Raw genomic sequence first — 12,818 nt, forward strand, 5'->3', positions numbered from 1 at the left:
CATGCCTCAAAGACAATGCATTGAACTCAACCAAGTTAACTTAACAATGAACGTTTAAAGTGATGTGCATGTACATAAATGCTTATACAGTCCTGCTTCTATACTACAGACTCGCGCTTGAAAACCCATACAAGTGAATATCTGATACTGTGCGACCCAAGCCACCCAACAAAGACAACCTTTTAGTCCACAGCACTGCCCCTCTTCTCTCCAGCTCTGCACTGTAACATGCACAGACTGGAGTTCTGGAAGCACAGAGGACCTGGTGCAACAGTCTAGTATCAACATCTCTGCCTCTGATATGGTGCGTTTGAGCAGGGTGCCACTGGCTGATACCTTTATGTCAGGCACCACCCAAATGATGTGGTGAAACACACTCGGTATCAACATAGAGATTGTGCAACTCAGTTCCAAAAGAAAACAGAAATTTAAAATGAGTTGTGCATCTCTGCCCTGATTTAAGGATTACTTGAGGATCTGGTGTAGGGCTGAAGGATTATTGAAAATAATCGAATTGTGATTATTTTATACTATATACTGCTGCTCTTTAGCTTCTGTAGACATCATTGATCATTTGGTTAAAATGAAGTGTTAACGTCTCTCTCTCTTGTTCTCATATGTCACATGACTACATGATGGCCCACAAATCAATTTAAAATAAAATATAATCACAACCCTTGCGATATGAAAATCTTTTTTTTTTTGCCGCAAATGCAATTAATCTTTCATCCCTAACTTAGTGTTATGGTATTTTTCTGCAACTTTCATTGAAAATAATAGGATGAGAGTATAAGTTTTCTGAATAAAGGTAATCAACCACAAGGACTTGATTTAATAATTTAAGCAAGAGCAGCAAATAATTCTCTTTATGAAACGTTTTTATTCTTGTTGCAATTCTGCCTTAGAGAGATTCAACTTAAGTCGACAACCAGAGTTTATTCAGGATAATGCCCGTGTGTGTAAAATTGGTAGGATGAGGACTTCTAAGAAAAATACTGCAAGCAACAACAGAATCCAAAGAAACAAGAGAAATAATTGAATGTCTCCGGGTTTAAGGTTGAGAAAAGGCTGTGAGAGACGTAAACACTCTTTAACCGGCTTTAACCTGTTGCTCAATGGCCTCAGGCTTGAAAGAAGCTGTTAAAGAGGAGCTGTATATGACAGCTGTATGGCCAAAATGCCACTGGTGCCTAAACCTCATGGAAGCAGAGTACCAGCAATCACTACCAAACCCTTCAACGCTCCTTATGACCGCAACACAAAACAACACAGAAATAAGGAGTAGTGAGTTAATAACACATTAACAACATGTCCTCACCTGGTTCAATCACACTTAAAAAAAAATATAACTTATTATTTTGTATTTAAGAAGATGAAGAAGAAGCACTTTAAGGTGACAGAGTGGCCAGAGAAACTGTGCAAAAATGTGGACAATGAAAAATGTTAAAACATGGTTTTGAATTTTATATAATGTTTGTTTAGAATGGTAATAGAAGCAACTAAATAAACCATCTCCATTTTATTTTAATGTATGCTTAATTTGCCTCCATCTTAACAATGGTTTTCATCACTTTGTCTTAAGCCCGATACACAAGCGATAAGTATTACCTGTTGACCAAAGGCGATTTTTAATAATTGCGGAAAATGTTGGAGATTTATTCTCGCGCCTATGAGCTATGTCTGTGATTTGTAATGTCATAATTCCACAGCAAATTTCAAACTGTATTTCCTTTAACAGAGGCGTCGGGTGATAACACTTGTCCAGTATCAATCTGCATCCGGGTGTTTATGATTGTAATTGCACAAAAACCACCAAAGGTCCACAGGTAAAACTAATCATGTGAATAGGACTCTAATCACAAATGAATACGTTTTATTGTAGTATACAATTTACATTAAATTAAAAAATAAATTAATAAAAGATTAATTGGTGATTTACCGTTATATGCCTTTTTTTCCCCCAATCGCATTGTTAAAGAAAATAATTGAAATTAGATTATTTGTCATAATATAAACCAGAAACTGTGCTACGGTTGGAATATCTTTTTGCCTTTACCTGCCAAGATCTGAGATGAAATGTAAAATTCTGATAAATTAACTTTAACATGGCTTTTTCCACATTCCTTTACCAGCAATTAGAGGAGATCTTGGAAAGATGGTGAACTCATTGAACTGTATTTAAAGTCAGCATTATTAAAAATACTTTTAATTTTCTGATTATGAAATTGATCTTGTACTATATAGCATTCATCAGTATGTGTCTGGTTGTACAAAACTCTTATTTTAAATATTTACATTAGGAAATAGGCTTAAGCCCCGCCCACTGAAAACACTTAGTTTCTCTGGACATTAAATCTTTTTTACCCAAACGAAACCCAAGAGGACAAAACTAGGGGAGTGACCCATTATTATTTAATAATGGAATCTGCTCTTGTAACCCCTCGTTCGCAGATTTTTCAGATGTGAACTTTATAAAATAATAACTTCAAAACATCATGACGAGATACTGCATCTTTGAGAGAAAGACATTTACATTTTAGACGGGTGAGTGGGGAGTCAGGAGAGTTGGGTATTGACTAGTGCTGAACGATTATTGAAAATAATCTTATTGCCATTATTTTCATAAATATTGCAATTGCGATTAAATGTGCAATTATTTTTTCAATTTCTTCTTTTTTATACATTTTTTCTCTAATACAATAAATAATTTACAATAAAATGTATTTCTTTGCAATTGTTAAGATAAAGTTATTGAGCCATTTTTAAGATAAAGGAAATTTAAGCAAAAATTAAAATAAAGAGATGGTTCAGGTTTACTTTCTTTAATTAAACTTCTATACAGACATAATATATTCACTGTAAATACTTTAAAAACTCCTGCAACAACATGCTTAAAGTGTGATGTAAAGATTTATATTATTAGTCAATAGTAAATCACACCAACTTCGGCGCCACGTGACTGTATGACGGCTTGAAAATGAAATATAAAATTAAATAAAATCGCTACCTTTGTGATACAATAATCACTTCTTTTTTCTTTTTTTAAATCGCGATTATATCGCAAATGCGATTAATCGTTCAGCCCCAGTAATCACGGTAGTTACACAAAAATAATGTACATTATTTACATCTTTCCACACTATCCATCTTTAAATCAGAAGACGTGTAATTGGTTCTCCTACACATTTCTCTTGAAAATTGTTCAGACCCAACAGTAAGTAAGAACTCACTATTGGTAAGTTATAGGGAAGTGAACTTTCACCAGTTAAACATGCGTCAACGGGTGGTAAGAGTTAACAAGACTTTTTATGTTCAAGTCGTCAAGTAAAGTTGAGGAACCACTGGAAGGGCAAAGATTCAACTTGACGGGCAGCGGCATATTCCGCCCCCCGCCCCCCCAACCCCTCCCAGACAGACATGTGATGAACAACTGTCCAAAAGTCCTTAGATTAACAGGGAAGAGGTCAACCAATATAAGCCCCATTTACACCACTTAGCAAATCATTAATACTGGCCAAACAAACTTTGAGAGTAAAGAAAGATGCAACAGTCAATGTAACTTCCTCTTATTATAAATGCATTTAGAAATACACAATTCAAGGAACTTAGGACATATGAAGTACTGCTATGGTCCTATTGCCACATCCAGATATAGCTGGACAACGTGGGGATAAAAATACCCAAACAGATGGGAGGGTTCACAGGCAAGGGGTGAGGCAGCAAGCACAACCAAGGATTTCAGAAAAGAGGAGCACTGCAATTACAGCCGTTTGCTAACCTCTGCCTTCCATGTGGTTAACAAAGCCTTCAGTAGATGCCCGATGAGAGATAATGACCTCCCTGGGATATACAAATGTAGGAATAATCATACACGGACCAGCCTGGTTGTGGTGGAGATGACGCCGAGCCACGGTCGACTTCAGTCTGACTACATTAGCTTATGTCTGGGTTACGACTCGACTTTCATTACGAAGTTGTCAATGAAACGTCTGCTGATGATAGAAGCACTGAAAGTGGCAATACATGGAGAGAAAATTACAAGCTGTTGAGTCCAGAGTACATGGTACTCAGTCACCGTCTGGCCTTCAGGTTTCAAAGATACCCTTTAACATTTAACAACTGACAGAAATAACAGGATTGAGTAATACATTTGTTTTTAACTTTGATACAAGAACTAGCAAAGCTATGCTATTAAAACATCACTGCTTTCAAGTTATTTCAAAAAATGTTTTATATAGCCATTACCATAACTGTGGATACACATTGGACTACATGCACTTCATTAATGACCTGAAAGCTTTACAAAATTAATAACAAAAAGCATTACTTACCAACTTGATGGCCACATATTCGTTAGTATAGAGATTTTTTCCCAGCCGCAGTTCTCCAAAGTTCCCACAGCCAATTTTTTTCCCAACTCTGAAGTTCGGGCCAACCATAAGAACTCCAGAGTTGGTCCCTGAACTCCGACCCCCAGTCCTGCTGCCTGCTGTCTTAGACATCTTTTTTCCTTCTTCTGTCTCTCCCTTGCCCCCTCTCTTATCAAAATCCATAAGCTTGTGATACCCTGGCCTCTCCACGGTTATTCTCCAGCCATGCAAACCATAGAAATTCCAATAGCAATGGCAGAGTTCAGTTTTGGGAGGGTAGGGAGAGACAAATGTCACAAGACAGAGGTAGGGTGCTCCAGATACTTAAACGAGATGAATATGCGTCATAAGGTCCTCGGGATGTCCAATCTTTCCTTTGCCTTTCTTGGATCTTGCTTTAGCAGGAGCACTACGTTGGTTTCACTCCCACAGTCGACTCAGACTAGCATGTTCCTGCCTAAAGAGAAGGCAGGTGGCGCTAGGGTGTGCCACAGGTAGACACATATGATATTAGAGATGAATGAGCACCCTGAACTCCAGCTAGTGCATCCAAAAGGCCTCTTTCGAACATCTCCAGAAGTGCCTCATTCCTTCTGGTCAGCCTTCAGTGACAAAGGGGGCACTCGCCATGATTCAGGACCACAGCCAGGAGGGAAGCCAGGGTCTGGCCCACAGCATGGAGGGAAACAGGCCACAGGAATGGTTTTGTTCAGTTGGCTATCTGCGGAAAGGTCAAATGGGAATCAGATGTCAATTTTAGTGTATTGGTCAGACTCTGCAAAGCATTTTCTAAAATAATACATAAAACATATATATATATATAACCCAATAAATTATTGTTAAAACTACTGTAAAACCACTTTAACAATCTTCTCTTTTGTACCTTATATATTACCATGAGGGAGGGGATGAACTACATCCTGAAAAGATCGTATTTTGTTAACTCTGGAATTTCCTTATGACAGCTGAAAGCAAAGTGCTTAGCAATGGGCAAATTCAATACAATAATCAATTTAGACGGCTGATAGTTTACAGCAGACAGAACATATCAGGTTATCCCCTCATCAACAGTAAATATAATTTGCTAAATAAAAGAAAATGTATATTGGATAACATATTAGCAAATATTTAAAATGTCCAAAACTTCTTTGGAACCCTCGTCTGCATGTCTAGCAAATGAATGTCTTGGAACAAGAAAGATCTTCCAACTCCCCAAAGTCCTCTGTCTAAGAGGATGTCGGCCTGGAGGAAGTAGGTAATGAAGGCAACACTAACGGGTAACTATATTTTCCTATGGAAAGGCACTTATGTGGATCAATTACCACCTTTATGGGCTGTCACATTACAACATTTGCATTTTTGGGGGTATATTATTAGAAAGACAGGGACTACAGTAGTCATTAACACGGCTAAATACTGGATTTATTGCTAGGAAAAAAAAATTAAAAATGCATTTTATGGTTTGAAATATAAATAATATAGATCTGGTGAAAACGAAGGTCTTATGCAATACAAATACTGACATATCAAGGCCTTTAGAGATAAGGGGAAGCTAGATAAATTAAATTTTAGCAGATGAAAACTGTTTCTGTTCAAAAGGAATGTAATGATGATCATTAAATTACTATTGACCTGTTTGATCCCCAAAGAAAAACCCAAATTCTGGGAATATTTGGTAATTAAATAATTTTGACAGAACCACTTCCATACTGTAATTGTAAAACATAATTCAAAAGACTAAATAGAATACGTGCTGCATACTTACTGTAATTACAAATATGTGAGAATTCTGTGGTGCAGGATTAATTTAAGCAATTTAGCAACATATTTAAGTGGTAGTAAACATGTAGTAAGATATTTCTTACCGGGGAACATAAAAACCAGGTTAATTTGAAAGATTAAAATAATGCCATGTAATCAATGAAAACCAAGTCACAAATATTGAAAAAAATTAAACTGATTTGAACACCATATTTATTTGGGGGTGACAGAATGGCACTATAGCAGTACAGGGTACAAAAGGATCACATAATTTAGTGTTAAGGAACCAAGCACTGTCATGTCAAGGTACATGATCCAATCAGGAAGCAAACCCAAGCTAGAGCCTATTTACCCTAGTTGTCCTCTCCTCCTTCAACTGGAGGACCTAATTGTATTTTTAAACACCACCAAGATCAGCTACTTTGCCTAAATGTCTGCTGATATGAAGATCCTATATACTTTACAACCTAATCAATAGAGAGGTCTAACCAACGTGGATCGGGTGTTTTTCAACAAGCTGAATTTGGACAAGAAAAACAAAAAAAATCCAAATTAAATGGATATACAGGTTTGCAGCCCAACTGAAACGCACCAAATTAAAATAAATGGTTTTATTTGCTTCTTTTTAGAACCAGCATGTGCTATTTTGGTGACAAAGCGTGAACACAACCATTATCTGTGTTGTTTACTGAGGGTCATTAACGTTGAACGCCTGTAATCAGACATAAGAGGTGAGCAATAATCACAGCAATAATTACACGGCATGCAAAAACATTCTAGGTCGGGATCATGTTGTGTTTACTACTTTCTCTAGATTTCAGCGTATTTTGATGAACACACACACGCATACTAGTTCTGAGATAATTACAAAAACCCCCCGAATCATTGCCTTTTTATTCAGGAAACAAGTCTAAGTTTGACCAAGGCCTCAATGACGAATTGTATTGAATTCAAACAATGAATAAAAGTGATACAGAAAATTCAACTAGTAACAAAAAAAACAAAAAAACATTGTGCTTTGATCTTGCACATTTTTTAATCATCATTGTTTGAGATTGATGAAAAAGGTAAGAATAATTTCTCAGTGTTTAAAAAAAACAGTTCAACTTCTAATTGAATCCTAGGATATGCCTTGATAAAGGGACATTCTCTTTTGACAAGAACTAAAAGCAACAGGCTCTAATGACATACAAATACACAGACATTTCCACCTGCTATTGAGGTTAATAACATTGGAACTATGCAAGTGTGTATCATGTTTGCCAATAGAACGACAATCAAATTATAGTTTATTAGAGTTGTGAGTCGCTTCTGAAAAATAGTATTCTGGACAAAATTAAATCAATATAAAAACTAATTCAATACAACAATTATACTATTTGCTGTGCACTATGATAATTTCACACGTATACAGAACAGAAAGTTACACATTTATTTAATACCACCTCCTTATTATCCAAATTAATTTTCCCAGGGGATCCATAAAGTTCTATCGTTTTATCAACAAATGATAAGATAACTATCCCTTTTGACTACCAAACTACTGTCTATATTACATTAAATAGGACAAAATAATTCTGATTTGCAAAAAAAAAAAGATGTTGTAAATTGGTGCAAAGGTGAGGTTCTTACCATAAGCAATTCAACAAGGAATGTATGAAACACATCTTGACACTCGGAATTAAAAAACATAAATCTGCCAGTTATAAAGAAGACAAGTTGAATTGTTTAAAAGATTGGATTGTTGTGTAACATTTTAGTAAAAATATAGTGTTGGACAACACAGTAGTTTATGACTGAAAGGCTGATGTTTTAGGTTTAGCTTTAATGATAAAGCTCGGTCAGCATCTTTGGAAGCGAGCGAGTTCAAAGTATGCATTTGATGGTGTAGAGAAAAAAGCTTTTGAGCCCATTAACGAAGATAAAACGTCCATAGCTACCTAGGAGGCCAGGCCATGTACTCCCAAGACATCCTGGCGTTAGTTAGCATGTTCGAGTTAGCTTCGCTTGTTCTGCTTAAAGCCCACAAAAACGTTCCAGCACACATTTCCGCATATAGAGAGACGACACAGGGAAGTCGTTGTAAAATACTGCCGTGTGTTGTTTATCCAAAATAAAGGCTGTACACTTGTTTCGAGCTAAGCTAGTTAGCTCCCAGGCTAGCTGACGGAACATTAGCATGGACGGCGAAGACGATTTATTCTAAATTACACTCAATGACCAAATGGCTGCATCACAACAAAGCGTGTTACCTCGAAGTGTTGGCTACCAAGACGCCGTCGAAGTCATGGTACTTCATCGATCATTTATTTTCTCCTCTCTTCCAGTTGCTATGATTTCACTGTTGTCTCTTTAAGCCTCCCTCAATTGCCGACAGCCAGGCGGCGTCACTGTGGATCACGCAGCACTGCTACGCACAGGAACCTGCGTATCTGCCTCTGTGAATAGATGAGCCGCATGTAATGTGCTGACAAGTAATGTACTTTTCAAACTAATAGATGTTTTTAGCATTGATTTGTCAGGCTAGTTGAATAGTAATCTTTATTAAAATTGGTGAAAGAACCACCGTGTAAAGTTTAAAATATAGATTTGAGAGAACATCCCAATTAAACATAATCAGAGTACTTACCATCATCACTAAGGGTTCCATAAGGAATTTGCTTGCGTAAAATTTAACTGTGTAACATTTAAACATGAAAAAATACAATCCTAAAAAATTAAAATTAAAATACAAAATACACAGTTAAACAATTTACATAGTGCAGGTTAAGCTGCACAAATACGTTATTTTAATTTGTTTTCAGTAAATATTAACTCCTTTTCTGTAACAATAACGTTCTTTGTAGGACCCATTTGTTCCAGTGTGAATGTTGGTGTAAGTGTTTACTGAAACATCATTTAGAGTCTAGTATCAATACATCCACTACATTAACTTAAATAAAAGTCAGATATGGCACGGTGGGATTGTTTAATGTTGGTAACAGGAGCACTCACTGTAATGTTTGAAACATATTTGCTATATGTATTTTTTTGAGATGGGTCTCACAAACTTCATCACCTGCTAATCTCATTTAAAATGGACTAGTAATGACTTTCCTGGTTAAATAAAGGTAACATAAATGAAAAAAATAAAATATTATATGAACTTGAGGGATGAACGGACACAGTATGGAATGTGCTCTAGTTCACGGAAATTGAAAGAATACATATTTTGTCACACCTTAATCCTTAATCAAAAAATATTGAAATAAATTAAAGTTATTTTCAGGAAAACACGATAAATATGTTATTCATTTTATTGTTTAACTTATCCAGAAACAATTTATTTTCTGTGTTGTTGTTTTGTTTTGCCTTTATTTAATTGTTACTTGTTTTTTTGTGTGTCTGCTTGTTCATGACTGTATAGTAATTATTTTAACGCAAACAAAAAGTTTAAAACACAAGACATACATTGCAAAGTCAATATATAAAGAAACATGAGTTTATATTTAAATTGATCAAGTAGCTAATTATTTATATTATATTAAAAAAAATTAGAATTAGCAGCTAGTTTTAATCATATCTATACATTTGTTAAATAACAGATACAAACTCTGTCCTGATTTTACTGCAGTAGAAGGCCTAAAGAGAATAACGGCCCTGAAAAGAAAAATGTTTTTGTATTCTTTATCAACTGTCCAGCTTCTTTTAACCGTTAAAAACATTGATTGATTACCTTCGCCCAATGTCTGCTGGACTGAGAGCTATTTCAGCTGGATCCTACAGTATTGATTCATGCCATGAAAACTGCTGACACACACAATTTTTACATTTATTTAACTTATTTACAAACACCAAAATATTCTTTATTGATCTGGAGAAGGACTGAAATGATGCAGAGAACTAAAAAAAACTGATACATCTTCGTTCAGTCAAGTGGTTTGCTTTCTGTGTATCAGCTCTCAAAAAAGAAGAAGATATATGAGGCCACGGAGGTGGGGGAAGAGTTTAAATAGCTAGTTAACCCTCAGTTTTCACTCTGTAGATTGTCTTTTTTCTCAGTTCATGACTTCATTTAATACAAGAAATTAATTATGCAACAACTCTTATTGTGGATGTTCACTCGTGATGGGTCGATGAGGCTTCTCGAAACAGCTTATTAGGTTTCATGATACGGTCTAATCATTTCCAGCGCTTATTAGGCGGCAATCTCCGGTTAAATATTCATTAATATTCAAATTAACTGCTCATTAATTAAGCAGTTCAGACTAGGAATGGATTGATGAGGGTTCATGAAACAGCTGATGATGTTTCATGATACAGTTTGACACAGTTTCTTATTTTTAAAGACCACTAGATGGCATTCTCTGCCCAATCGTACCCCTTATTGAATGGAACCTGATCAGATGTTGATGATGACATCTACAAAAACAGGCAAAACAATGAAGAAAATATTTTTTTTATTCTACTTTGTAAAGTGATTCATTACAAGATTCTGCCACCAGGAGAAAGTGGAGTGAATATATGCTGCTCACTGTGTTTAAACATGATTATAAACTACTTAATTTCAGTCCTGAAAGTAATACGATGAATGTATCCTCTCATGAACTTCTACGTTGGTTTGTGAGTTTGAATCCAGCGGTTTTATTGGATGGATGTCAACTGAAAGGAGAGGGAAGAGTCTTTTCCGAAGAAGTGTGGAGAATGGTGGAGAGCCGTGGGCAGAATGGCGGAGAGCCGTGGTGCCGGCCGACCGGCCAGAAGAGAGGAGGGACAGCGAGCTCGGGCGGCAGCAGTCTGAGGAGTGGCTGACGGAGAGGGTTACTGTAGCACTCCACGGGCATGAGGGGGAAATGAGGAGGGTGGTTGTTTAGTGGCACATGACAGCGAGGGACTTCAGAGTCAGTACGGGATGTGAGAAGCTCCCCTTTTGTATCCATGGGTCGAGGGCAGCGAGAGGGAGGGTTGCTGCTGCCATGAGGGGACGTGGGGACGTCTTTTTTGTCCTCCATTGATCTTTCTTCTTGACTGGTCTGTGTTGCCTCATCCAGGCTCTGATCTCTGGGGAGCGTTGGGCACTTCTGACCTTTACGAAACTTTGCCCTCCTATTCTTGAACCACACCTGAGGCACGAGAAAGGGGTTGGGGGGGGGGGGGGGGGGCAGATAAGGTAATGTTACTCTTAGCCAATACATCATTGACAGTTTTAAAGTTCACTTTGGGTCAACACTGAACTTCTATTTTTACTGATTCAGATTGAAAGTCAGTCTTTTTATCACAGTCATACATTATTAAAGTGTTAAATCTGAACAAGACGTGACTTATATTCGATTTAATAGGCTCTCCAAAACACCCCAGTGCAACAAAATAACTAAAAATACTGTATTGATGAGAGGAGGCAGTTCTGACCTGGATGCGAGCCTCGGGCAGGTTGATGCACACAGCGAGTCTCTCCCTCATTCCCACGTCGGGGTACTGAGTCTGCTGGAAAGCCTTTTCAAGAGCCTGCAGCTGTGAGACGGTGAAGGCCGTACGACTGCGGCGCTGCTTCTGATGGCTCCCATATCGAGCCTCCAGGATCAGCTCTGCTCAGACACACAGACGAGATATGCATCATGATACAGTCCTGCAGACACTCTGGTGTGTGTTTCTGTGTGTTGGTGCGTGCTTGTGTGCGTCTGTGAGTGTGTGTGTGTTTGTCAGTGAGACTTATGCTTCTTCTTCTACTACAGTGTCTGCCACTGCTATAACTTTTATTACAATAAATACTACACCCATCTCCACCATTACCGCTATGAGAAGTACTACTACTTGAAAAATATTTGGAACACTATTTACTATTTTCACTACAACGATAGTACTGTTACCTCTAGGACTACATGATTATTGTTATTATTATCATTATTAATACAATTTTTTAAAAGTTGTACATCATTCACTACTACTGTTACTAATACAACACCTACAACAACTGCTACTACTATTTATTGTTATAAATAATAACAAAAATGGTATTAGAACCTTTACTACTAATGCCGCTTCTATTGCTACTACTACATCTACTTCTTGAACTTGTAATACTGATAATAGTTATAATGATCCATTCAAATAAATTAATAATAATAATAGTATTACAACATTCTACTACTGTTTCTACCATCACTACTATAACTACAAATACTACATCTACAACAATTATGGTGTGGTGAACTACTTAAATCAATTCTACTACCTGGACTGCTTACCTTACTATAACGTATACTAGTACTGCTACTACTTTATGTATTCATATAGAACCAGATTTCTACTCCCACAACAATAATTTGAGATATACGTACGCTATTACATCCACAATTACCCAAACAACCATCAGAACAGTAGAAATAGAAACTAAACCAACTACCACTAAAGCAACTATTAATACTATTATTAACACAATAGCTATTTTGATCTAATAATCACAGTGACTATGAGGACTCATTTTGTTCCTATTTTATGAATGCTTTTTAGTCGTTGTGTGTGTGTGTGCGTGTGTGAGCGCGTGCGTCACCCACCTGCCAGCCTCTCAGCCACAGTAAATGTGTGTACAGCAGGATTAGCTCCGGAGTAAACACTGTACTGTTCTGCCACCTGCTGGTTGAAGTCGAGAAGTATCGAGTTGACGCCGTGAAGAGGAAACACACCTCTGCTCAAATGTAGAGAGTTCAT

General features: G+C 36.9%; 2 protein-coding genes across 5 annotated transcripts in view; both read right to left on the minus strand.

Annotated features, from left to right (window-relative positions):
• Nucleotides 1–8,532, minus strand: part of csnk1g2b (casein kinase 1, gamma 2b) — a 34,362-nt gene extending 25,830 nt beyond the window's left edge. For all 4 annotated transcript variants that reach the window (XM_087784892.1, XM_087784890.1, XM_087784891.1 and 1 more), the window contains exons 1-2: nucleotides 8,384–8,532; nucleotides 4,332–5,091 (exon numbers count right to left, since the gene is read on the minus strand). In XM_087784892.1, the coding sequence (XP_087641018.1) occupies nucleotides 4,332–4,553 (222 nt within the window). In that variant the 5' untranslated portion in view covers nucleotides 4,554–5,091; nucleotides 8,384–8,532. The remainder of the gene's footprint in view (nucleotides 1–4,331; nucleotides 5,092–8,383) is intronic.
• Nucleotides 8,533–10,768: 2,236 nt separating this feature from the next.
• dmbx2 (diencephalon/mesencephalon homeobox 2) lies at nucleotides 10,769–12,818 on the minus strand. The gene is made up of 3 exons (XM_087783020.1): nucleotides 12,665–12,818; nucleotides 11,520–11,695; nucleotides 10,769–11,233 (listed from the first exon to the last, which is right to left on the minus strand). The coding sequence occupies exons 1-3, from the start codon at nucleotides 12,816–12,818 to the stop codon at nucleotides 10,769–10,771; spliced, it is 795 nt and encodes a 264-aa protein (XP_087639146.1).

The sequence above is a fragment of the Callionymus lyra genome, chromosome 2 (genome assembly GCF_982586985.1).
Source record: "Callionymus lyra chromosome 2, fCalLyr1.hap1.1, whole genome shotgun sequence".
Classification (NCBI taxonomy): domain Eukaryota; kingdom Metazoa; phylum Chordata; class Actinopteri; order Syngnathiformes; family Callionymidae; genus Callionymus; species Callionymus lyra.

What these genes read in the sequence shown, in the direction of transcription:
- dmbx2 (XM_087783020.1), bottom strand. Translation starts at nt 12,818, where the DNA reads ATGAACTCTCTACATTTGAGCAGAGGTGTGTTTCCTCTTCACGGCGTC. An exon ending in TGTGGCTGAGAGGCTGGCAG is followed by an intron (nt 11,696 to 12,664) that starts GTGGGTGACGCA and finishes GTGTCTGAGCAG; the next exon opens with AGCTGATCCTGGAGGCTCGA. An exon ending in TGCCCGAGGCTCGCATCCAG is followed by an intron (nt 11,234 to 11,519) that starts GTCAGAACTGCC and finishes CTCGTGCCTCAG; the next exon opens with GTGTGGTTCAAGAATAGGAG.